The sequence below is a fragment of the Cetorhinus maximus genome, chromosome 17 (assembly GCF_964194155.1).
Source record: "Cetorhinus maximus chromosome 17, sCetMax3.hap1.1, whole genome shotgun sequence".
Lineage (NCBI taxonomy): Eukaryota > Metazoa > Chordata > Chondrichthyes > Lamniformes > Cetorhinidae > Cetorhinus > Cetorhinus maximus.
Window position 1 is genome coordinate 12,032,013 of NC_135895.1, and position 23,101 is coordinate 12,055,113.

General features: G+C 45.2%; 1 protein-coding gene across 3 annotated transcripts in view; it reads right to left on the reverse strand.

The window, feature by feature from the left end:
* The window catches only part of gipc2 (GIPC PDZ domain containing family, member 2), a 76,673-nt gene extending 55,606 nt beyond the window's left edge, over nucleotides 1-21,067 (reverse strand). Inside the window, exon 1 of one of the 3 annotated variants that reach the window (XM_078560700.1) lies at nucleotides 20,985-21,067. In XM_078560700.1, the coding sequence (XP_078416826.1) occupies nucleotides 20,985-21,041 (57 nt within the window). In that variant the 5' untranslated portion in view covers nucleotides 21,042-21,067. Of the gene's footprint in view, nucleotides 1-12,572; nucleotides 12,924-20,984 lie in introns of those variants that run through there. The other 2 variants (XM_078560699.1, XM_078560698.1) reach the window with 2 other exon arrangements.
* Between the last annotated feature and the right edge of the window lie 2,034 nt (nucleotides 21,068-23,101).

Consider the following 23,101-nt stretch of genomic DNA (forward strand, 5'->3'; position numbering starts at 1 on the left):
TGAAGGATTTAATCTTATAGACTAAACCACCCAACACACTTGCCACCAGGGACACTAAAATCCTTCAGTAAATATTTCAACAAACAATTTACATTGATGGTATTTTTTTTATTCATCGGGTGTGGGTGTCGCTGGCTAGGCCAGCATTTATTGCCCATCCCTAATTGTGAACTTAAATGCCCTTGTTCATAGGGGATTTGAGAGTCAACCACATTGCCGTGGGTCTAGAGTCACATGTAGGGCAGACCAGGTAAGGACAGCAGATTTCCTTCCCTAGAGGACATTAGTGAACCAGGTTAGTTTTTACAACAATCGGTAATGGTTTCATGGTCACCATTAGACCTTCTAATTCCAGATTTTTATTGAATTCAAATTCCACCATCTGCCGTGGCAGGATTCAAACCTGGGTCCCCAGAGCATTACCCTGGGTCTCTGGATTATTAGTCCAGTGACAATATGCCATCACTGACCTCTAACCCACAGAGGTTACAAATACCAGCCTGTCAGGACATTTTGCAAATATCCTCAATCCAGACTGGGTATCAGAACCAATTCTACACGTATGCAACCATAGCTGAAACCATTCCACATTATAAGCCATGATGATTCATACATCAGAATGTGGCAACCACAAGTGAACTGCACCTGACGAATTGGGATCAATGACACTCAGAGAATATGATTCACCTTCAGGAATTCCATAGAATGGACCTGGTTTACAGACCGGCAGTCAACTCAATTAATGTAATAACAAACTGTCCTAGTCCAAACAGTTCCTCTCTCTCAATAGCTTGCTCATGAACCATTCTCTAACAATGGACAAAGAAAAGTCACCAGTAAGGTCATCATCTGATCGTCTGTCACAGCCCAGCAGCTACCTGTTTTCTGAATAATCCTAGAGCGTGTCCCTATTACACAGCTATTTCTTTCGAGAGCTCTCTTCACATATAGAAAAAAGTTACCAAAGTGCAAAAGGGGGCAGATAAAACAATGAACAGAAGTCAGGAGGTGGTAGTCATGTGAATGAATTTGGGAGGCCTTTGAAAGCAGACAAGAGTAGCATAGAGGAAATGTGGGAGTAAGAGAGGACACATCCCAGAAGTGTCAGAAAAGCAAGCCATGGTACTGTAATGATGAGCAACTTTCAAATGTCAGCACGCAGCAATGGGCAGCTGGAAGTCATTGAGGCAAAATGGGGCAAGGCCATAGATGGAATTCATGGTCAAGACAAAAGTCCTCCAGTCATTTTGTTGGGGGTATGGAGAGTCATTAGGGTCCAAGTGGAGTGCAGCCAATAGGGTTGTTTGATCTGGCTACCTGTCTTTCTTCCTCGCCACCTGGATGTCCTTGCAAAAGGGGCATGTGGTGTCCATCAACAGGCTTGAGGCTGTGACCAGTGGGAACCAGAGGACCTGCACTGGGTAAGGGATACAGGGAACAACATGATGATTTGAATTAGTAAGGCTACTTTGGCTTTTACCCATAATTTGAAGTTCATTGTTTGGACCCCTTTAAAAATATTAAATTGGTTTCTGATTGATGATACCTGGGTCACCCTAAATTGCACATAGATAGAATCAAACTCAGGAAGGACACAGTTGAAGAGGACTTAGGACAGGAGAAGGGGTGGGTGGCAGTGCTCCAGATCAGCTGCAATTTATGAAGTTAGGTAGGAGAGCTAAGACAGTTTTGGTAATGTTGAGCCTCAAGGAACTATAGGATTGTCAGTTTTGAGTGTCAAGGAGAGATACACTTTCAATGAATATGTCCATTAAAGTAGGTCTGATTTTAATCTGTAACTTATCCAAAATAAGCAGGTTTCCACAAAGATGTTGCAATACATGTTACGGCAGGTAATGCAAGAGTAAAGGGGGAAATTTAAAACAGTTTGAGCAATCAGTTTCAGATATTTTAACTTTAACAATCAGTGAAATCACTCAAGCTTCCAGTAAAACTGAACAATGGGTACGAACATACGAAATAGGAGAAGTAGGCCATTCGGCCTCTCGAGCCTGCTCCACCATTCAATAAGATCATGGCTGAACTGTTTGTGTTTCGGGTTCCACATTCCCATCTACCCCTGATAATCTTTGATTCCCTTACCTATTAAGGAGCTATCTACCTCTGCCTTAAAAATATTCAGCAACCCCACTTCCACCGCCTTCTGAAATAAGAGTGCTGAAGTCACACAACCCTCAGGAAAAATTTCTCATCTCTGCCCTTTAAGGGCGACCACTATTGAAAAAACAGTGCCCAAGTTCTCGACTCATCCACCAGAGGAAACATCATGTCCACCTTGTCGAGATCGTTCAGGATCTTATATACTTCAATCAAGTCACCCCTCACTCTTCTAAGTTCCAGTGGAAACAAGCCCAGTCTGTCCAGCCTTTCCTCATAAGACAACCTGCTCATTCCAGGTATCAATCTAGTAAACCTCCCTGAACTGCTTCCAGTGCATTTACATCCTTCCTTAAATAAGAAGATCAAAACTGCACACAGTATTCGAGATGCGGTCTCGCCAATTTACAAGACATCCCCAGGACCCAGCAGCCCAATGTAAGATTTAGTCCATCCAGGCGCAGGTTGTCTGGAGAGGTGTTAAACACCAAGTACAGGTAGTCACAGGTCCAACGATTGAGACAATTGTTAAACAAAATTGCACAAGCATAACTACATAGATAGGTAACTTGCTCAAGTTAAACAGAAACCAGGCTGGGATAGAAAATGAGGGGCCAGTAACTGCAGGATAGGGATATAGAAACAGATGTAGGCCATTCAGGCCCTTGGGCCTGTTTTACCATTCAATTCAATCATGGCTGATCTGTACATCAACTCATATCATTTTCCTTTTATTCTTTCATGGGATGGGAGCATTTATTGTCCATCCGCCCTACTTATGAGCCCAAACCTGCATGGTCTTGGCTTAACAGATGAGAAACGTTTGAGGACTCAGGGTCTATACTCGATGGAGTTTAGAAGGATGAGGGGGGATCTGATTGAAACTTAAAGATTACTGAAAGGCCTGAATAGAGTGGACTTGGGGAAGATGTTTCCATTAGTAGGAGAGACTAGGACCCGAGGGCACAGCCTCAGAGTAAAGGGAAGACCTTTTAGAACAGAGATGAGGAGAAACTTCTTTAGCCAGAGAGTGGTGAATCTATGGAATTCATTGCCACAGAAGACTGTGGAGGCCAGGTCATTGAGTGTATTTAAGACCGAGATAGATAGGTTCTTGATTGGTAAGGGGATCAAAGGTTACGGGGAGAAGGTGGGAGAAAGGGGTTGAGAAACTTATCAGCCATGATTGAATGGCGCGCAGACTCGATGGGCCGAATGGCCTAATTTCTGCTCCTTTGTCTTATGGTCTTGTTGCATATGGACACGGGCTGCTTCAGTATCTGAGGAGTCACGAATGGTACTGAGCAATCATCAGCAAACATCCCCACTACTGACCTGATGGAGGGAAGGTCATTAATGAAGCAGCTAAGATGGTTCAGCCTAGGACATGACCCTGAGGAACTCCTGCAGCGATATCCCAGGGCTAAGATGACTGGCCTCCAACAACCACAACCACCTTCCTTTGTGCTAGGTTTTGACTCCAACCAAAGGAAAATTTTCCCCTTATTCCTATTGACTTCAGTAGGCCTAGGGCTCCTTGGTATAAACACAAAATGCTGGAAAAACTCAGCAGGTTTGGCAGCATCAGTGGAGAGAGAAACAGAGTTAACAGTGAGTCCGTATGACTTCAGAGCGGAAGCTGTTTTATTTCAGATTTCCAGCATCTGTAGTATTTTGCTTTTATTTTAGGGCTTCTTGTTGCCACACTCGGTCAAATGCTGCCTTGACCTATACTCCTTGATACCACTGGCTGAACAAAATCAAGCGACTTCTCACGAGAACTCCAACAGTCCTAGAACATCCTTGCGGTGGGGCGGGGTGGGGGAGGGGGGGGGGGGGGGGGGGGAAGAGAGAGAGAGAGAGAGAGAGAGAGAGAGAGAGAGAGAGAGAATCTTCCAGATTTCAGTGTGAGAAAGTGCTTCCTGATCTCGATTTGGAATGGCATACCTGTTATTTCAGGATTGTGCTCCCTTGTTCTGGATTCCACCACCAGAAAAAGATAAGGGAAGAAAACAAATTTATGGAAAACATGCAGTCTGAACGTTGACTCAGAATTTCCCGCACCAATAGTGTCGTCAGTACCATCCACCATGTTAATTAAACATTCAAAAATTCTGTTAACATTCAAAACAAGAGGCCAATGAATGAGTAACCCGATGATGCACTGTTTTTGTACTGTTTGAAATTGCGACGTAATGCATCTGTATTTTAATTAGTAACCTTAACAGGTCTTTAATCTTGTGACACTGCTGCCAAATATCCATCAATAATCTCATTGTTGAACAGCAATTGTACACCAAGTTCAACTGGAGGTCACACACAAAACTAGATTTTAAACTCAACAGACCCTTGACCAATTTGGACACTGGGAATTCACAGGAAGGGGCAACTAACTAGCTGTAGTCCTCAACAGATTTAGGTTTGCAATTGTTTAAGCTGGTTAAGGTAGAGTAACTGGCCCACATAAAGAAGAAAATTCTCAATCCTCAGCCTCTGCTGAGTCTGCTAACCTCAGGCAGAGTAACAATGAATGCCCAACTGAACAACAAAATAGTTCAATCTCCAAGTCTTGAGTTACATCTGAAGGTTAAACCAGGAGCTGGGGGGAGGGTGGGGAGCACAAGGAGAGCGAGAAGAGGAGAAACTCTTTTGAGTTATCAACAGTCACAGATTGCAACTCTTTCGAGTACAATCACAGTTCTTGGTTTCCAGGAGTGGGACATGAACCCACAACCCTCTGATTCAAAGGCGAGGGTGCTATGAACTGAGACAACAGCTCTCAGTCCTAATCACAGCCTTAAATGGACTGACACGTATTTTGTGCAAAAGCAGGATTCAACTCAGCTGTGAGGCCTTGTGGCCAAAGAGCCAACTGGAGCTTACTGCCCAGTTTCATGTGATGAATGGCTAATTGTCCAATGTATACTGCAGCAATGAATGATAGCCCTTCAAGGACACATGGAGAAACTTATCCAAAGATAAATTACATCCTTTATTTGTTTTAAAAATGTATCTAACTCCTTCCTAAAAGTAACCAACTTCTGGTAGAAGATCCAAGATATCCCAAGTGTCAAAAATCAATATTTACCAGCGTGGGTTATGAAATATCATGAGGAAGTAAAAGCAATTCAAGCATATTTTCATCTAATGTTGCTACGTAATGACTTTCTGTGAATCACATATGATTACCTAAGATATACGGCACAAAAACAGGCCATTTGGCCCAAACACTCCACGCCGATGTATATGCTTCACTCAAGCCTCCTCCCATCTGTTCTCATCTAAATCTACCATCATAACCATCCATTCCTTTCTCCCTCAAAGGTTTATGTAGTGTGCCCTCAAATGCATTTTTTCTGTTCACTTCAACCAGAATTAGGAGAGAGACTCAAGCAGGGTCACATTCCAAAATCTGTTGATCTAAACATTCATGCTCGGCAGCATACAAATACTATATTACTCAATATCTGCATTTATTCTCCTTTCCTGAACATACCTGATTGAGTTTTACAATTAATCTTTACTATTAAAATGTTAAGTATGCAAGGAAATAAAAGGAGCTGAATATGTAATATTTTAACTTATTGATTTTAGCAAGCACTGTAAAACAAGATCAAGGAAAAATTATTAAAGCTGTTCAGTTACAGTTCAATTAAAGGTTTAAAGGAATACAAACAAAACTTAAACAGGATCAATGCAACATTAATGTCCGGGTCGTCAAAGCTGACCATTGCCTCCAGTTTCTCTCACAAAACCATTTTCCTTAGAAACAGCAAGTTAAAAGCAAAATACTGCAGATGCTGGAAATCTGAAATAAAAACAAAAAATGCTGAAAAAACTGTTTCTGTTTCCACAGATGCTGAGAGTTAACTTTGAGCCTGTATGACTTCTTCAGAGCTGAAGAGAAGTAGAAATGTGATGGGTTTTATACTGAGGGGGTGGTCAAGGATAGGTGGGAGCTTAGGTGAAATTTGATAATGATGTCATGGATACAAGACAAAGGGCAGTGTTAAAGACTAAAGAAGGTGCTGATAGTGGTATAAAGGTAAGATAGCAGGAAGTACTAATAGCAGAACAAGGGTCAACATAAAAACATGTGACAGAAGGCACTGTGATGGGGGGGTGGGTGGGGGGGAAGTTTAAAGCAAATTAACAAAAATGAAGAAAATGTAATTGTATTAAAAAAAGGCGTAAAAAGGCAGGAGAGGGTTCATGGTCTGAAGTTGTTGAACTCAATGTTAAGTCCAGAAATGCCTAATCGAAAGATGCGGTGCTGTTCCTCCATTTGTGTTGGGCTTCACTGGAGCACTTTAGCATACCAATACAGTTCACTGTTCCAAATGCAGTCTCCTCTACATTAGGGAGACTAAAAGGAGAGTCATACGGACTCGAAACGTTAATTCTGTTTCTCTCTCCACAGCTGTTGCCAGGCCTAAGCTTTTCCAACATTTTCTGTTTTTATTCCTTAGAAACAGGATGCAGAGGATTTCCCTCATCTTTCATGTGACAGCTTGATTTTGGCATACAAAACTTTCCATCTGCCAGTTCACAATTACACAAATCACTACTATTAAGTCCCACGATTCTCGCGTAAGATTCACCTTTCTGAATCTAAAACTGCTAGCAATTAAGGTTTGCAATGTATCTCATTTACTATCATTTCCTCAGTGATGACAACTGTGGTAATTTCACAACTGCAAACATGGGGACTCGTCACTTGATGCAACTTGTTTAGTGCTCTCCCAGTTGAAATCTAATGTAATTACTTAGTCTCTGGTATTTGTAAGTAAACTGAATTAAACAAAAATAAGAAAAACAAAATGACAAATATTAACTGGATGTGCCAGATCAGGTTACAGATGCAGGGAGGATGTGAGATACGCCCACAGGCAGCTCTTCAAATGAACCATGTGGCATAGAAATGCAGGATGTACGTATATCAGTAGTCTCAAAGGAGTTGAGACCAAACAAAATACCATTTTAAATGTGCAGTGAACATTCCCATGGCTAAAATAAAGCACGAATCTGAAAGAACAAGCTCTTATTTTCAGCATCGTTCATAAAGCTTTTATCTGCCCGTGAAGTATTTTTCAAGTGCAGTTACTTGCGTAATGCAGAGAATCAGCAGCTAATTTGCATATTGGTAGGAGTGACCACCACACATCGTTGTGGAGACGAAGACCCACCTTCACATCAGCTGTGGCTCAGTTCATAGCACCCTCGCCTTTGAACCAGAGGGTTGTGGGTTCATGTCCCACTCCCGGAAACCAAGAACTGTGATTGTACTCGAAAGAGTTGCAATCTGTGACTGTTGATAACTCGAAAGAGTTTCAGGATACCCTCCATCATGTTGTGTGGCACTAGCACCGTGCTAAATGCAATAGGTTTTGAAGCGACCTACCAACTCAAGACTGGGCATCCATGAAGCGCTGTGGGCCATCAGCAGCAGAATTGCACTCGAACACAGTCTGTAATCTCATGTCCTGGCACACTCCCCACTCTACCATTACCACTAAGCCAGGGGATCAACCCTGATTCAACGAAGGAGTGCAGGAGGGCATGCCAGAAGCAGCACCAGGCATACCTAAAAATGAGGTGTCAACCTGGTGAAGCTATAACACAGGACTACTTGCATGGCAAACAGCATAATCAGCAAGTGATAGACAGAGCTAAGCGTTCCCACAACCAACGCATCAGAGCTAAGCTCTGCAGTCCTGCCACGTCCAGTCGTGAATGGTGGTGGTCAATTAAACAACTCACTGGAGGAGTAGACTCCACAAATATTCCCATCCACAATAATGTGGAAGCCCAGCACATCAGTGCAAAAAATAAGGCTGAAGCATGTGCTACAATCTTCAGCCAGAAGTGCCGAGTGGATGATCCATCTCAGCCTCCTCCAGAGGTCACCAGCATCACAGATGCCAGTCTTCAGCCTATTCAATTCACTCCACATGATATCAAGAAATGGCTGAAGGCACTGGATAGTAGAAAAGCAATGGGCCCTGACAATAGTACTAAGACTTGAGCTCCAGAATGCGCCGCGCCCCTAGCCAAGCTGTTCCAGTACAGCTACAACACTGGCATCTACCCGGCTACATGGAAAATTGCCCAGCTATGTTCTGTACACAAAAAGCAGGACAAATCCAACCCGGCCAATTACCGCCCCATCAGTCTACTCTCCATCATCAGTAAAGTAATGGAAGGGGTCATCAACAGTGCTATCAAGTAGCATTTGCTTAGCAGTAACCACCTCACTGACACCCAGTTTGCATTCCACCAGTCACACAGCTTCTCATATCACTACACCCTTGGTTCAAAAATGGACAAAAGACCTGAATTCCCGAGGTGAGGTTAGAGTGACTGCCCTTGACATCAAGATGACATTTGACTGGGTGTGGCATCAAGGAGCCCTAACAAAACTGGAGTCAATGGGAATCAGAGGGAAAACTCTCCACTTGGTTGGAGTCATACCTAGCACAAAGAATGATTGCGGTTGTTGGAGGTCACTCATCTCAGTTCCAGGACAACAGGGCAGGAGTTCCTCAGGGTCGTGTCCTCGGCCCAACCATCTTCAGCTGCTTCAATGACCTTCCTTCCATCATAAGGACAGATGTGGGGATGTTCGCTGATGATTGTACGATGTTCAGTACCATTCGCAACTCCTTAGATGATGAAGCAGTTTATGTCCAAATGCAGCAAGGCCTGGACAATATCCAGGCTTGGGCTGACAAGTGGCAAGTAACACTTGCACCACACAAGCGCCAGGCCATCTCAACAAGAGAGAATCTAACCATCAGCCCTTGACATGCAATGGTATTACCGTCAATGAATCCCCCACTATCATCTTGGGGTTACCATTGACCAGAAACTGAACAGGACTAGCCATATAAATACTGTGGCTACAATAGCAGCTCAGAGGTTTTAAATCCTGTGAATGGTAACTCACCTCCTGATTCTCCAAAGCCTGTATGCCATCTACAAGGTGCAAGTCAGGAGTGTGATGGAATACTCCCCACTTACCTGGATGAGTGCAGCTCCCACAACACAAGAAGCTTGACACCATCCAGGACAAAGCAGCTGATTGATTGTTCTTGGATGTAGTGCCATTCACTCCCTCCACCACTGACACACAGTAGCAGCAGTACCATTAACAAGATGCACTGCAGGAATTCACCAAGACTCCTTAGATAACCACTTCCAAACCCACAACCACAACCATCTAGAAGGGCAAGGGCAGCAGATAGATGGGAACACCGCCACCACCTGGAAGTTTCCCTCCAAGCCACTCACCATCCTGACTTGGAAATATATCACCGTTCCTTCACTGTCGCTGGGTCAAAATCCTGGAACTCCCTTCCTAACTGCACTGTGGGTGTACCTACACCACATGGACTGCAGCGGCTCAAGAAGGCAGCTCACCACCATCCCTAGGGCAACTAGGGATGAGCAATAAATGCTGAACGAGTCAGCAAAGCCCAGACCCCTTGAATGAATAAAAAAACCCACAAATGTCCTAAGAACAATGAGATAAATGACCAGATTATTAGCTTTAGTGATAACTATTAGCCAGGACACCAAGAGAACACCCTTGATCATGTTCTGAGGCCTTGGTTCAATGTCTCATCTGCAAGACTGCATCAGACAGTGCAGCATTCCCTTAGCACTGCAGCGAAGCGAAGGTCGTGCATTCAATCCCTACCTCAGAGTCAATCTCACCAACACTGCAGTATTGAGGAAGCTCTTCATGAAATAAAGAGATCCTGAATCAAGGCCGTGACTCCTCTTTGGATTGGCATATACAATCCGATGCCACAATGTGGAGATTGATGATCTAGCCACCAGTCCTCCCTCGACCAGCACCAAAAAAGGCCAGCAATTCATTTACTGACTCCCCATTTGTCTGCATAACATGACTGCATTTCAACTGGACAGGAATTGCTTTGGGATGTCCAAGAGATATTCAGGTTCTTTTGTTACATCAGAATTCCTTAAATGTCTTGTTGTCTTTTATAGGGAAAAATACATGGTATTTAAAATTACTATAGAAGCTTTATTCTTCATGACATGATGATTACACCTTCCCTAAAAATTGTCAATTGATAAAACTGTAAACTGCAAATTTAACGCATGTAAATTTACAACTAATTCAATGCTATTATGGAATAAAAATTGCAGCTTCAAGAGCAAACATGAAGTTCAAACTGTAAGTGGCATTGTGAAGTATATGAAATAATCTTCAAGCAAATTTTCATCAGATGAAGCTGAATACTGGAATCATTAGCATCCAGCACCATTCCTGAGTTTATAACAGAAGGACAGACATTCGTGAGGCAGCTGAAGATGGCTTGATAAAGGGCATTTGCTCCAGTAACAGTGATAGGCTTTAACAACAACCTTCCTTTACATCAGGGGTGATCATGGCCACTGGAGGATTTTCCTTTTGACACTCTGGCCTCAGTTTTTCTGGTGTTCCTTGGTTCCCCAATTAGTGGAATGAGGCTTGAGTGTGGAGGCCAGCCACTCATTTTTGTTCTGGCATCCACCTCACACGTCCATGGCTGTACTGAGGTCCAGAGATGAGTGTCAGTAAGCAGATTATTGGTGAGTGGGTGTCACTCGGTAACATTGTTGGTGATCACTCGCAGAGGTTTACCAAGTCAGAAGTCTCACTCCAGAGACTTCAGCACAGAATCCAGGCTGACACTTTAATGTGGTACTGTCAGCAGTGCTGTCTTCCAGGTCCAATGTTAAACCAAATCGCTGTCTGGCCCCTCAGGCGAACATAAAAGATCCCTTGATACTATTTTGAAGACACCCCAGTGTCCTGGCCGATATTTATCCTTCAACCAACATCACTAAATAAACAGATTATCTGGTCATTATCACATTGTCATTTTTGGAACTTTGCTGTGCACAAATTGACAGTTACAACACAATACTGTATTGGCTACAAAACATTTTGGAACTTCCAAAGGCTGTGAAAATCGCTATATAAATCCAAGTTCCATTCTCTTCTTCTCTTTCCAAGCACACTTTAGCTCATCTAATAGTTAAATATTTATTTTAAGAACAGGAGAAACAGGCCACAAAAAAATACATCAATAACAATGGGGAAAACAGCAAATTCAACTCAGGCATGATGGGCTGAATGGTCTCTTTCTTTGCTGTAAAATGCTATTACTTGCTTCATCCCTGCACTAAAACAAAAATTATAATGTCAAATATAAGCTTCATAACACTCTTAGTAGTTACTATAAATGCAAGGTGGTATGTTCTTGAATGCCCTCCTTCAAAGGAGCCACAGAATACAATGTGAATGCTGTATCGATTATTAAATTAATCACAGAATGATACAACACTGAAGGCGGCTATTCAGCCCATCTTGCCAACTCTCAAAGAGGTATCCAATGAGTCCCACAACCCCAGTTCTTTCCCCATAGTCCTGCAAATTTTTCCCATTCATGTGCTAATCCAACTTCCTTTTGGAAGTTAGAACTGAACCTGCCTCACCACCCTTTCAGGTGGTAAATTCAATGCTTAGGTAGCAACTAGGGATCTTAAAAACTATTCTACTGCAAGGATGAATCATTGTCTGGATCAAAGTGTGCATATCACATTACAAAAAGTGCAAAAGATTGGTCACAACGACTAGCATCAAACCCAGCTTCAGTCACACAACAATGAGTATTTTGTAACAAACCAACTGAAACACCCAAATACGAACAGCAATGTTTAGAGAAATTACGACAATGTTGTTGGTTCGCTATTCAAATATCCTTTGTACTGGTGGGGGTGGAAGGGTGTGGAGAAGCAGGAAAGAAAAAAGGAGCAAACAGCGTCACCCGCCCACAGCTTAAACTCAAATTTGCACAATCCACACACTGCCCCGAAACACACCAGCCAGGATTACCAGCAATGTGTCGATTCATGTCACACGCTTCAATCCTACCCCCGAAAGGTTCAGGTTTAAAAACCGGTGCCCGGCTGGAAGAAGAGGGTTTCAAACCTGAAACCAGGCGCTCGGTGACAAAGGAGGGTCGGGTCGCCAGCTGATCCGAGACCCGCTGACCCAGAGGAAGGGAGATAAAATTCTCGCCCTCTGTCCGTTTTCGGAAAAGATTGAGGGAGAGGGGGAGAGGAGAGGGGAGAGGGGAGGGGAGAGGGGAGGGGAGAGGGGGGAGGGGGAGGGAGGGGGGGAGAGAGGGGGGGGAGAGGGGAAGGAGTTGGGTAGAAGGGGTGAAAGTTTCGAGAGGTGCCGGGGAGGGGAGGGGAGGGTAACGGATGGCGATCCTATCGGGAATCAGCCTGTCTCAGGACTCGAGTCCACTCAGATATTTACCCCCCGCCCCCCCCCCCAAATCCTGGGCCCGGGGGGGGGGGAGGGGGCGCTTGGCGGGAGGGGTCCCGGCCGCTGTTTCCCAGCACACTCGGGGGCAGCCGGCGGGCTCTCTCACCTCGGAGGCGGGGATCCCGAACACCTCGCCGATCTTGGCGTACAGCTCGCGGACATTGGAGAAGCCCTCGATGCGGCCGGTGGGGCTGCCGTGCGCCAGCTGCGTGTGGAAGACCAGCTTGGGCCGGGCGTGAGGCGGCGGGGCCGGCAGCCCGGGTCCACCGGCGCTCGGGGAGAGCGCCCCGGGACTCGCTCCCTTCCAGGCCGGGCCCCCCTCATTGTCCACCAGGGTGGAGCTGTCCCGCGACTTGTTCTTCCTCCTGTTCTTCAGGCCCAGCGGCATTTTCCCGTCCGGCGGCTCCCTCACAAAACTCCCGTTATCAACTCGTCCCGCTCCACAGGTGAAGCCCGAAGAAGCAGCAGCGCGCAGGCGCGCCAGCCCGTCCCAGGAGGCGGGTCTCTCCGTCCGCTCCGCCCCTCCCCCCCCCCCCCGGCCGCGCACGCTCAGTCTTGGCCATCCCAACCGCCAGCTACTTACAGCGCACGCGCGGCCGGGGCTCCCTTGGAGCTGTCACCGCCCCGCGCGCCCCAGAGGACTGCGACGCATGCGCACTCTCAAAAGCTCAGGTATAAATGTGGGCGGGGTTTCGCGTTTCAGGTGCGTGAGAGAGAGTGAGGGAGCGAGCACCTGGTGCATAGGCTGGCGCAGTGGGACTTCAGTCGTCATTGGAAAGGAATGTACATTGATACTGTTACCTGAGCAAGGGTGTTTTTGTTTCCTCTTTTGTTTGTGAAGCATATTAAGATATCGAAAACATGACTTTTTTACTTTACGAAATTTTTTTTTAAATAGATGAACTGGTTAACATTTCCCACAAGAGCTTAAGAAACAGGAGAAGGCCATTTGGCCCCTTCAGCCTGCTTCTCCGTTCAACAAGATCGTGAGACTATGAACCGTGGACTTGCTCTCAAGCCAAGGGAAACAGGCTCTCAGCATATACTCTTGCAAGCTTTTTCAGGAATCAGTCGAAAGAAACTTCATTTCACGCCATCTAAGGCAAATTACTTAGGTATGGAGAACAAAACTGTTGTACAGCAAAGATGGAAGCCATTCAGGCCATTGCACCTGTGGTGGTTTTTTTGAAAGAGCCCTGCAAATGGTTATTTTTCTATGTCTATAACCAATTTTGTTTTGAAAGTTCAGAAGGAATTTCCTTCCGTCATCCTTTCAGGCAGTGTATTCCAGATCCTAACAACTTTACTAAAGGTGTACAATCAATGGGCAGCAAGTTTTTTTTCTTTTTCAGCCAGCACCAACACAATGGGATGAATGGCGTCTTTCTGTACTGTAACTTTTCTATGGTTCTAGCATCCATCAATTGCAGCATTCCCTCAGTACTGCGCTGAAGTGCCAATGATGATACCAATGATACCAATAAGGAGCAGGAACATTAGCCAATTATCCACTCTTTAGCCCGAGGAAGTTATGTGTAATTGCAGCTCCCCTACCACCAGTTCAACTAAGTTCAATTAGCTCAGTACAAACACAGGACTGGCCCTAGGCCATTCACAATCTGTTTGTTTTTATTTCAAAGTGCTGGAAAAACCCAGCATCTGTGGAGAGAGGAACATAGTTAATATTTTACTTCCAATATGGCTCTTCTTCAGAATCTGTTTGATTTGGCTACTCATGGGATAATCTCTCTGAAACGTCAAGAGAGCTTACTTATGTGTCATCTGTGGCCTAATGGGTTGCACTCTAGCCAGAGTCTTAAGGTTGTGGATTCATACCCCACTCCAAAGACTGGAGGGCATAATCAAAACTGACACTTCAGCGCAGTACTGAGGGAATGCTGCAATGTCAGAGGTGCTGACCTTCAGGTGAGACATTAAACTGAGGTCCTTCAGATTTTCTGCTCTGTCATGGGTTGTCGGCACCACTGGCTAGACCCAGCATTTATTGCTAAACCCTAATTGGCCTTGAGAAGGTGGTGGTGAGCTGCCTTCTTGAACCGCTGCATGTGGTGAAGGTACATCTCACAGTGCTGTTAGGAAGGGAGCTCTAGGATTTTGACACAGCAACAGTGAAGGAATGGTGATATAGTTCCGAGGCAGGATGGTGTGTAGCTTGGAGGGGAGCTATATGGGTGTTCCCATGCATCTGCTGCCTTTGTCCTTCTAGGTGGTAGAGGTCGCAGGTTTGGAAGATGCTATTGAGGTTGCCTTGGTGAGTTCCTGCAGTGGATCTTGTGGATGGTTCACTCTGCTGCCACTGTGCATCGGTGGAAGAGGAGGTAGGTGTTGAAGGTGGTGAATGGGGTGCTAATCAAGCGGGCTACTTTGTCCTGGATGACACTGAGCTTCTTGAGTGTTGTGGGAGCTGCACTCATCCAGGCAAGTGGAGAGTATTCCATCACACTCCTGCCTTCGAGATGGTGGACAGGTTTTGGAAAATCTGCAGAATTCCCAGCCTCTGACCTGATCTTTTAGCCTAGTATTCATATGGCTAGTCCAGTTCAGTTTCTGGTCAATGGTAAGCACCAGGATGTTGATAATGGGAGATTCAATTATGGTAATGCCATTGAATGTCAAGGGGCAATGGTTATATTCCCTCTTGTTGAAGATGGTCATTGCCTGGCACTTGTGTGGTGCGAATGTTACTTGCCACTTGTCAGCCCAAGCCCAGATATTGTCTAGCTCTTGTTGAATTTGGACGTAAACTTGCTCAGTGTCTGAGGAGTTGCGAATGGTGCTGAACATTTTGCAATCATCAGCGAACATCCTCACTTCTGACCTTATGATGGCGGGAAAGTCATTGATGAAGCAGACGACAGGACACTATCCTGAGGAATGCCTGCAGTGACGTCCTGGAACTGAGATGATTGGCCTCCAACAACCGCAACCGTTTTCCTTTGTGCTAGGTATGACTCTAACCAGTAAAGAGTTTTCCCCTTGATTCCCATTGACTCTAGTTTTGCTAGGGCTCCTTGGTACCACACACGGTTAAATGCTACCTTGATGTCAAGGGTAGTCACTCTCACCTCACCTCTCAAATTCCGCTCACTTGATCATGTTTGGACTAAGGCTGCAATGAGATCAGAAGCTGAGTGGCCCTGACATACGAACATACAAATTAGGAGGAGTAGGCCACTTGGTCCTTCGAGCCTGCCCCTCCATTCGATAAGATCATGGCTGATCTGCTTGTAACCGCAACCCCACATTGCCTATCCCCGATAACCATTCACCCACTTGTTAATCAAGAATCTATCTAGCACTGCCTTAAAAATATTTAAAGACTCTGCTTCCAATGCCTTTTGAAGAAGAGAGTTCCAAAGACTCATGACCCTCATAAGACAAAATTTCTCCTCATCTCTGCTTAAATATGCGAACCCTTTTTTTTTAGGATGTTGGGATCTTAAAGGTTTCAATCAAGTTGCCTCTTTTAACCACCAGTGGATACAAACCTGACATGTCCAAACCTTTTCGTCATAAAACAACCAGCCCATTCCTGGTAGTAGTCTCAAAAAACTTCACTGTATTGTTTCTAACACATTTACATCTTTCCTTAAATAAGGAGACCAATACTGTACCCAAACTGAACATCGGTGAGCAGCTTATTGCTGATTAAGTGCCACTTGGATGGACACCTTCCATCACTTTGCTGATGATTGAGAGTAGACTGTTGGGGTGGTAATTGGCTGGGTTGGATTTATCCTGCTTTTTATGTACAGGACATACCTGGGCAATTTTCCACATTGTCGGGTAGATACCAATGTTGTAGCAGTACTGGAACAGCTTGGCTAAGGGCGCAGCTAGTTATGGACAACAAGTCTTCAGTACTTTTGCTGTTATGGTGTCATGGCCCATAACCCATCTGCAGTATCCAGTGCCTTCAGCCATTTCTTGTTATCATGTGGAGTGAATTGAATTGACTGAAGACTGGCACCTGTGATGCTGGGGACCTCTGGAGGACATCAGGGCGGATCATCCACTCAGCATTCCAGCTAAAGATTCTGGCAAATGCTTCAGCCTTGTCTTTTGCACTGATGTGCTGGGCTCCCCCATCATTGAGGATGGGGATATTTATGGAGCCTCCTCCTCCAGTGAATTGTTTAAGTGTCCACCACCATGCATGACTGGATGCAGCAGGATTGTAGAGCACAGATCTCATCCGTTGGTTGTGGGATGTTGTTTGGCATGTGTTGTAGCTTCACCAGGTTGACACTTAATTTTTAGGTATGTCTGGTGATACTCTTAGCATTCCCTCCTGCTCTTTTCATTGAACCAGGGTTGATATGGTAATTTTAGAGAGGGGGATATGCCGGGCCATGAGGCTATAGATTGTGGCTGTGTACGATTCTGCTGTTGATGATGGCTGACAGCACCTCACGGATGTCCAGTTTTGAGCTGCGAGATCTGTTCGAAATCTATTCAATTTAGCACGGTGGTAGTGCTACGTGATGGAGCGGTTCCACAATGTGAAGACAGGACTTTGCCTGCACAAGAACTGTGCAGTGGTCACTCCTACCAATACTATCTAGTATGGAGATACAGCAAGTAATTAGGCACGCTAATAGAATCACAGAATCTCTCAGTGCAGAAGAGGCCCTTCAGCCCATCGAGTCTGCACCGACATGTGAGAAACACCTGACCTACCTACCTAATCCCATTTACCAGCACTTGGCCCATAGCCTTGAATGTTATGACGTGCCAAGTGCTCATCCAGGTACTTTTTAAAGGATGTGAGGCAACCCGCTTCCACCACCCTCCCAGGCAGCGCATTCCAGACCGTCACCACCCTCTGGGTAAAAAGGTTTTTCCTCACATCCCCCTAAACCTCCTGCCCCTCACCTTGAACTTATGACCCCTTGTGACTGACCCTTCAACTGAGTGGAACAGCTGCTCCCTGTCTACCCTGTCCATGCCCATCATAATCTTGTACACCTCGATCAGGTCGCCCCTCAGTCTTCTCTGCTCCAGCGAAAACAACCCAAGCCTACCCAACCTCTCTTCATAACTTAAATGTTTCATCCCAGGCAACATCCTGGTGAATCTCCTCTGCACCCCCTCCAGTGCAATCACATCCTCCCTATAATGTGGCGACTAGAACTGCACACAGTACTCCAGCTGTGGCCTCACCAAGGTTCTATACAACTCCAACATGACCTCCCTACTTTTGTAATCTATGCCTCAATTGATAAAGGCAAGTGTCCCATATGCCTTTTTCACCACCCCACTAACATGCCCCTCCGCCTTCAGAGACCTATGGACGCACACGCCAAGGTCCCTTTGTTCCTCAGAACTTCCTAGTGTCATGCCATTCATTGAATACTTCTTTGTCAAATTACTCCATCCAAAGTGTATCACCTCACACTTTTCAGGGTTAAATTCCATCTGCCACTTATCTGCCCATTTGACCATCCCATCTATATCTTCCTGTAGCCCAAGACACTCAACCTCACTGTTAACCACCCAGCCAATATTTGTGTCATCCGCAAACTTAATAATCCTACCCCCCACATTGTCATCTATGTCATTTATATAAATGACAAATAATAGGGGACCCAGCACAGATCCCTGTGGTACGCCACTGGATACTGGCTTCCAGTCACTAAAGCATCCTTCTGTCATCACCCTCTGCCTCCTACAACTAAGCCAATTTTGAATTCACCTTATCAAATTATCCTGTATCCCATGTGCATTTGCCTTCTTTATAAGTCTCCCATGTGGGACCTTGTCAAAGGCGTTGCTGAAATCCATATAAACTACATCAACTGCCCTGATCTACACACCTGGTTACCTGCTCAAAAAATTCTATCAAATTTGTTAGGCATGACCTCCCTCTGACAAAGCCATGCTGACTATCCCTGATCAAACCTTGCCTCTCCAAGTGGAGATAGATTCTGTCCTTCAGAACTTTCTCGAATAGTTTCTCTATCATTGACATGAGACTCACTGGCCTGTAGTTCCCTGGCTTATCTCTACAACCCTTCTTAAATAACGGAACCACATTAGCTGTTCTCCAGTCCTCTGGCACCTCCCCCGTGGCCAGAGAGGAATTAAAAATTTGGGTCAGAGCCTCAGAGCCCCTGCGATCTGCTCCCTTGCCTCCCTCAGCAGTCTGGGACATAAATCATCCAGACCTGGAGATTTGTCCACTTTTAAGCCTGCCAACACCTTCAATACCTTGTCACTCCCTATATCAATTTGCTTAAGAACCTCGCAGTCTCTCTCCCCGAGTTCGATACCTTCATCCTCATTCTCTTGGGTGAAAACGAAAGTGAAGTATTCAATCAACACTCTAGCGATGACCTCTGGTTCCACCCATAGGTTGCCCCCTTGATCCCTTATGGGCCCTACTCTTTCCCTGGTTATCCTCTTCCCATTGATAAACTTATAGAATATCTTGGGATTTTCCCTACTTTTACCAGCCAGAGCTTTCTCATATCCCCTCTTTGCTCTCCTAATTACTTTCTTAAGCTCCACCCTGCACTGTCTGTACTCCACTAATGCCTCCGCTGATTTGCTTCCCTTGTACCTGCTAAAAGCCTCTCTTTTCCTTCTCATCGTAACCTAAATATCTCTGAATGTTATCATTTATTGCGGGGGGAAATTTACACAAAAGTATGGAGGTTGTGCTTCAGTTGTACAGGGCACTGGTGAGACCACACCTGGAGTACTGTGTACAGTTTTGGTCTCCTTATTTAAGGAAAGATGTAAATGCATTAGAAGCAGTTCAGATAATGTTTACTGAACTAATACCAGGAATGGGTGGGTTGTCTTATGTGGAATGGTTGGACAGGTTAGGCTTGTATCCATTGGAGTTTAGAAGAGTAAGAAGTGACTTGATCAAAACCTTTGACATCCTGAGGAGTCTTGACAGACTGGATGTGGAGAGGATGTTTCCTCTTGTGGGAGAATCCAGAACTAGGGGTCACAGTTTAAAAATAAGGGGTCACTCATTTAAGACAGGGATGAGGAGAAATTTTGTCTCTGAAGGTCTTGAATCTTTGGAACTCTCTTCCTCAAAAGGCAGTGGAAGCAGGGTCTTTGAATATTTTTAAGGCAGAACTAGATAGATTCTTGATTAACAAGGGAGTGAAAGTTTATCGCCGGTAGGCAGGAGGTTACAATCAGATCAGGCATGATCTTATTGAATAGCGGAGCAGGCTTGAAGGGCTGACTGGCCTACTCCTGCTCCTAGTTCGTATGTTCATATGTAGATGCATCTGTGACAGGTAGATTGGTGAGGACGAGGTAAGCAGGCTTTTCCCCCTTATTGGTCCCATTGCCACCTGCTGCAGACGCAGCCTAGCAGCTACGTCCTTTAGGACTTGGTCAGCTTGGCCAGTAGTGGTGCCAACAAGCCAGTCTTGTTGATGGACATTACAGTCCCCATGCAGAGTACATTCTGTGTCCTTGCCACTTTAGTGCTCCCTCCAAGTGGTGTTCAACATGGAGGAGTACTGATTCATCAGCTGAGGAGCACGGTGGTTTGGCTCGGCAGGTGGTAATCAGCAGGAGGTTTCCTTGCCCATGTTTGACCTGATGCCATGAAACTTAATGGGCTTCAGAGTCGATGTTGAAAACTCCCAGAGCAACTACCTCCCAGCTGTAAACCACTGTGCCGCCACCTCTGGTGGATCTGTCCTGTCGATGGGGGCAGAGCTGGGTTTGCCTTTGTCGTTTCCGGTGCCTAGGTCAAATGCAAGAGATGGATGTAGTTAAATGAGAAAGATCCCACATCACTATTTTGAAGAAGAGCAGAAGAGTTCTGGTCAATATTCTGAGCAACATTCATCCCTCTATCAGTAACACCAAAAACAGATTAACTGGTCATTCGTAACATTTGCTGGTTGTGGAATTGTGCTATGCCTGAACTGGTTATTCTATTTGTCTGCCCACACAACAACAGGAAATACCAGTCAAAAGTAACTAATGGGCTATAAGGAGGTTTGGAACACCCTGAGGTCAGGAAAGTCACGATATAAGTGCAGGTTCTGTCTTTTCGCACTGGTGCACAGTGAAAACTACAGTCTTGCTCGAAAAATGAGAAACAATTATCCACCTTAAACAGATGGAAAACATTTCCAAAAAAGAAAGAGTGTCCTCAAGGTACCCCAAGGTGTTTTATAACTAACGAAACACTTTTGATGGACAATCCAGGCTGTTACGTAAGCAGACGAGACAACCAATTTTCAAGCAACAAGATAAATAACTGGATCATCTGTCCTTTGGTCCTGAGGATGAGGGGGGTAAGTTAACGTCGTCACCAGGAGAACTCCCTGCTCTTCTTTGAATAGTGCCTACGATCCTTCAGATCCATATGAGCAGGCAGACAGCGCCACAATTTAATCTTTCCTCCAAAAGGCAATGTTGGGCTATAGCTTTCTCGGTGTGGCAATCAGCGTCGGATTGCCACATCGTGCTCAATTACTTCCTCTAAATTTCTTTCGTGCCTGTCTCGCCCTACCTTCTGGCTCAGGCTGGGCGAGATCCAGGCAACACAACTATCCTCGAGGCCCAACATCGCAGTTCAGCAGAGTGGGATTGAAGAAGGACGCACCCCTTTTTTATGGCACTAGCTGCCGTAAATCAGTTAGTTAAAGGTCCCATTGAAATTGACAGGCCAGGGAGAAGGTAAGTGGACAGGATTTGGGAAGGAGGGGTAGGGGGATTGGAGGGTTGCGGGGTGGTTGGACCTCGGTGAGGAGGGAGGAAGTTCGGACTTCGGCTTGGGGGGGGGGGGGGGGGGTGGGGGGTGTCAGAACTCAGGTGGTGGGGGAGTGTCAGGTCGGGTCGGGTCTGTGGTGTTGGTGGGGGGAGGTCGGGTCGGGTCGGGTGGGGGGGTGTGCGGGGGAGTCCTGTGGGAGATTTGCGGGGTGGGTCAGTCTGGGTCTTTACGTAGTCACCCAGAAGTTAGAAGAGGTTTTCATTTTTCTAGCTTCTTCTGTGACACACTGTTTGTGTGACACTGCCGGAAACATCCGAAGTTTGCGATTTAAATTGCATTTTTGGAAGATTCCCAGCGCAGGGTAGTTACCCAGAGGAAGTGTGTGCTTCTGGGCAATTGCCGTGCAAACCCCTACCTGCGAATTTCCGAGAGGGATTCCCCAGCGCATCTTTGGGGTACCCCCGCCCCCCACCACCACCGCACCTCTGAATCCGACACTGGACAGCTCGGAAGTTACAGCCCATTCACCTCAAACAACTCAGCATTCCCTCAATAACTGCACAGGAATGTCAGCCCAGATTATGTTCTGAAGTCCATTGTAGGATTTATACTCATTTCTAACTCCGAGACAGCAGTGCTACCAGTTGAGCTGAGGTAACACTAATATCTTGTTCCTGAAAACGTTTACTGCTCATAAGTTTATCTCCAAGCACCTGCTTCTATAATATATGCAAAATATGATTTCCTGGAACTGTCTCTAACATTGATCACCTGTACAGACAGATGCGTCTCTATACTGCCATCTTATGTCTCCCTCTTATATATTCTTATCTACTGTGCCTGATGGCCTGTGAGGCAAGCTATTTCTTCCTTTACATCTATCATTTCGTGCTCTGAGTTGTTTCCCTAACAAAACCCTATTGTTTTGCATGGACAGGTCGTCAACATGACTCACAATTCCTTATCAGGAAAAACAGCTGAATGGTCTCAGGTTTTCTGAGGCTATAATGGGAGCGTCACCCCACTCGTGTTAGATACATGTATCCCATGGGCTTTTAACCCAGTATTCAGAGACTGGAACTTCTGTCTTTGCTTGCATTGTTTGATGAGTGCAAGATGAAAAGTTTCGACAGCATGTCTCTTTTTTCAGCCAATTAGCACTCTCTACTCATGCAGTACAAGTTGTTGTTCCCTTTACAATTGGTATTCTTGTGATCTTGTCCTGATGAGTGCAAGACAAAGAGCTTTGACAACATGTCTCTTTTTTCATCAATACTCAAGTTCTGTACTACCAAACGACTATTTTTAAAAATGGAATCCAAAGAAATGTGCAATTTACTGTTTCTTTTTATACCTATTGAAAAATTAAGTATTCTACAGACACATAAATAGCAAAAAAAAAAATCGGGAATAAAACCTGGAAATATTCGGCAGGTCAGGCAGCATCTGTGGAGTCTGGGGTCATTGACCCGAAACGCTAACTCTATTTAATTTTTCACAGATGCTGCCTGGCTTGCTGAGATTTCATCATTTTCTATTTTTATTTCAGATTTTCAACATCTGCAGTATTGTGCTTTTGTATGAACATAAAGCAAGACCCACTGCAAATGTAACTCACTGGTTTGATGCAGAAGGTCAAATGACCTTTACCAAAGCCGCATAAATTTAAGAAAGGGAAAGAGGTAGGGACCTGACCTTTGAACGCAGGAAGAGTGTAAAGCAAGCGAGAGGCTGAACCAGCTCTTATTATTTTAATATTTTATGAAGGCAAATTTTTATGTGGCCTCATCATTTAAACAAAGATCAGGAAGGATCTTCCAAGGTCAACAAGGGATGGGCAATTAGCGAGGTCGTGTCAGCGTTGCTGCTCCCGACTACACATTTAAACACTTCAAACAGCAGAGAAAGCGGTGAGA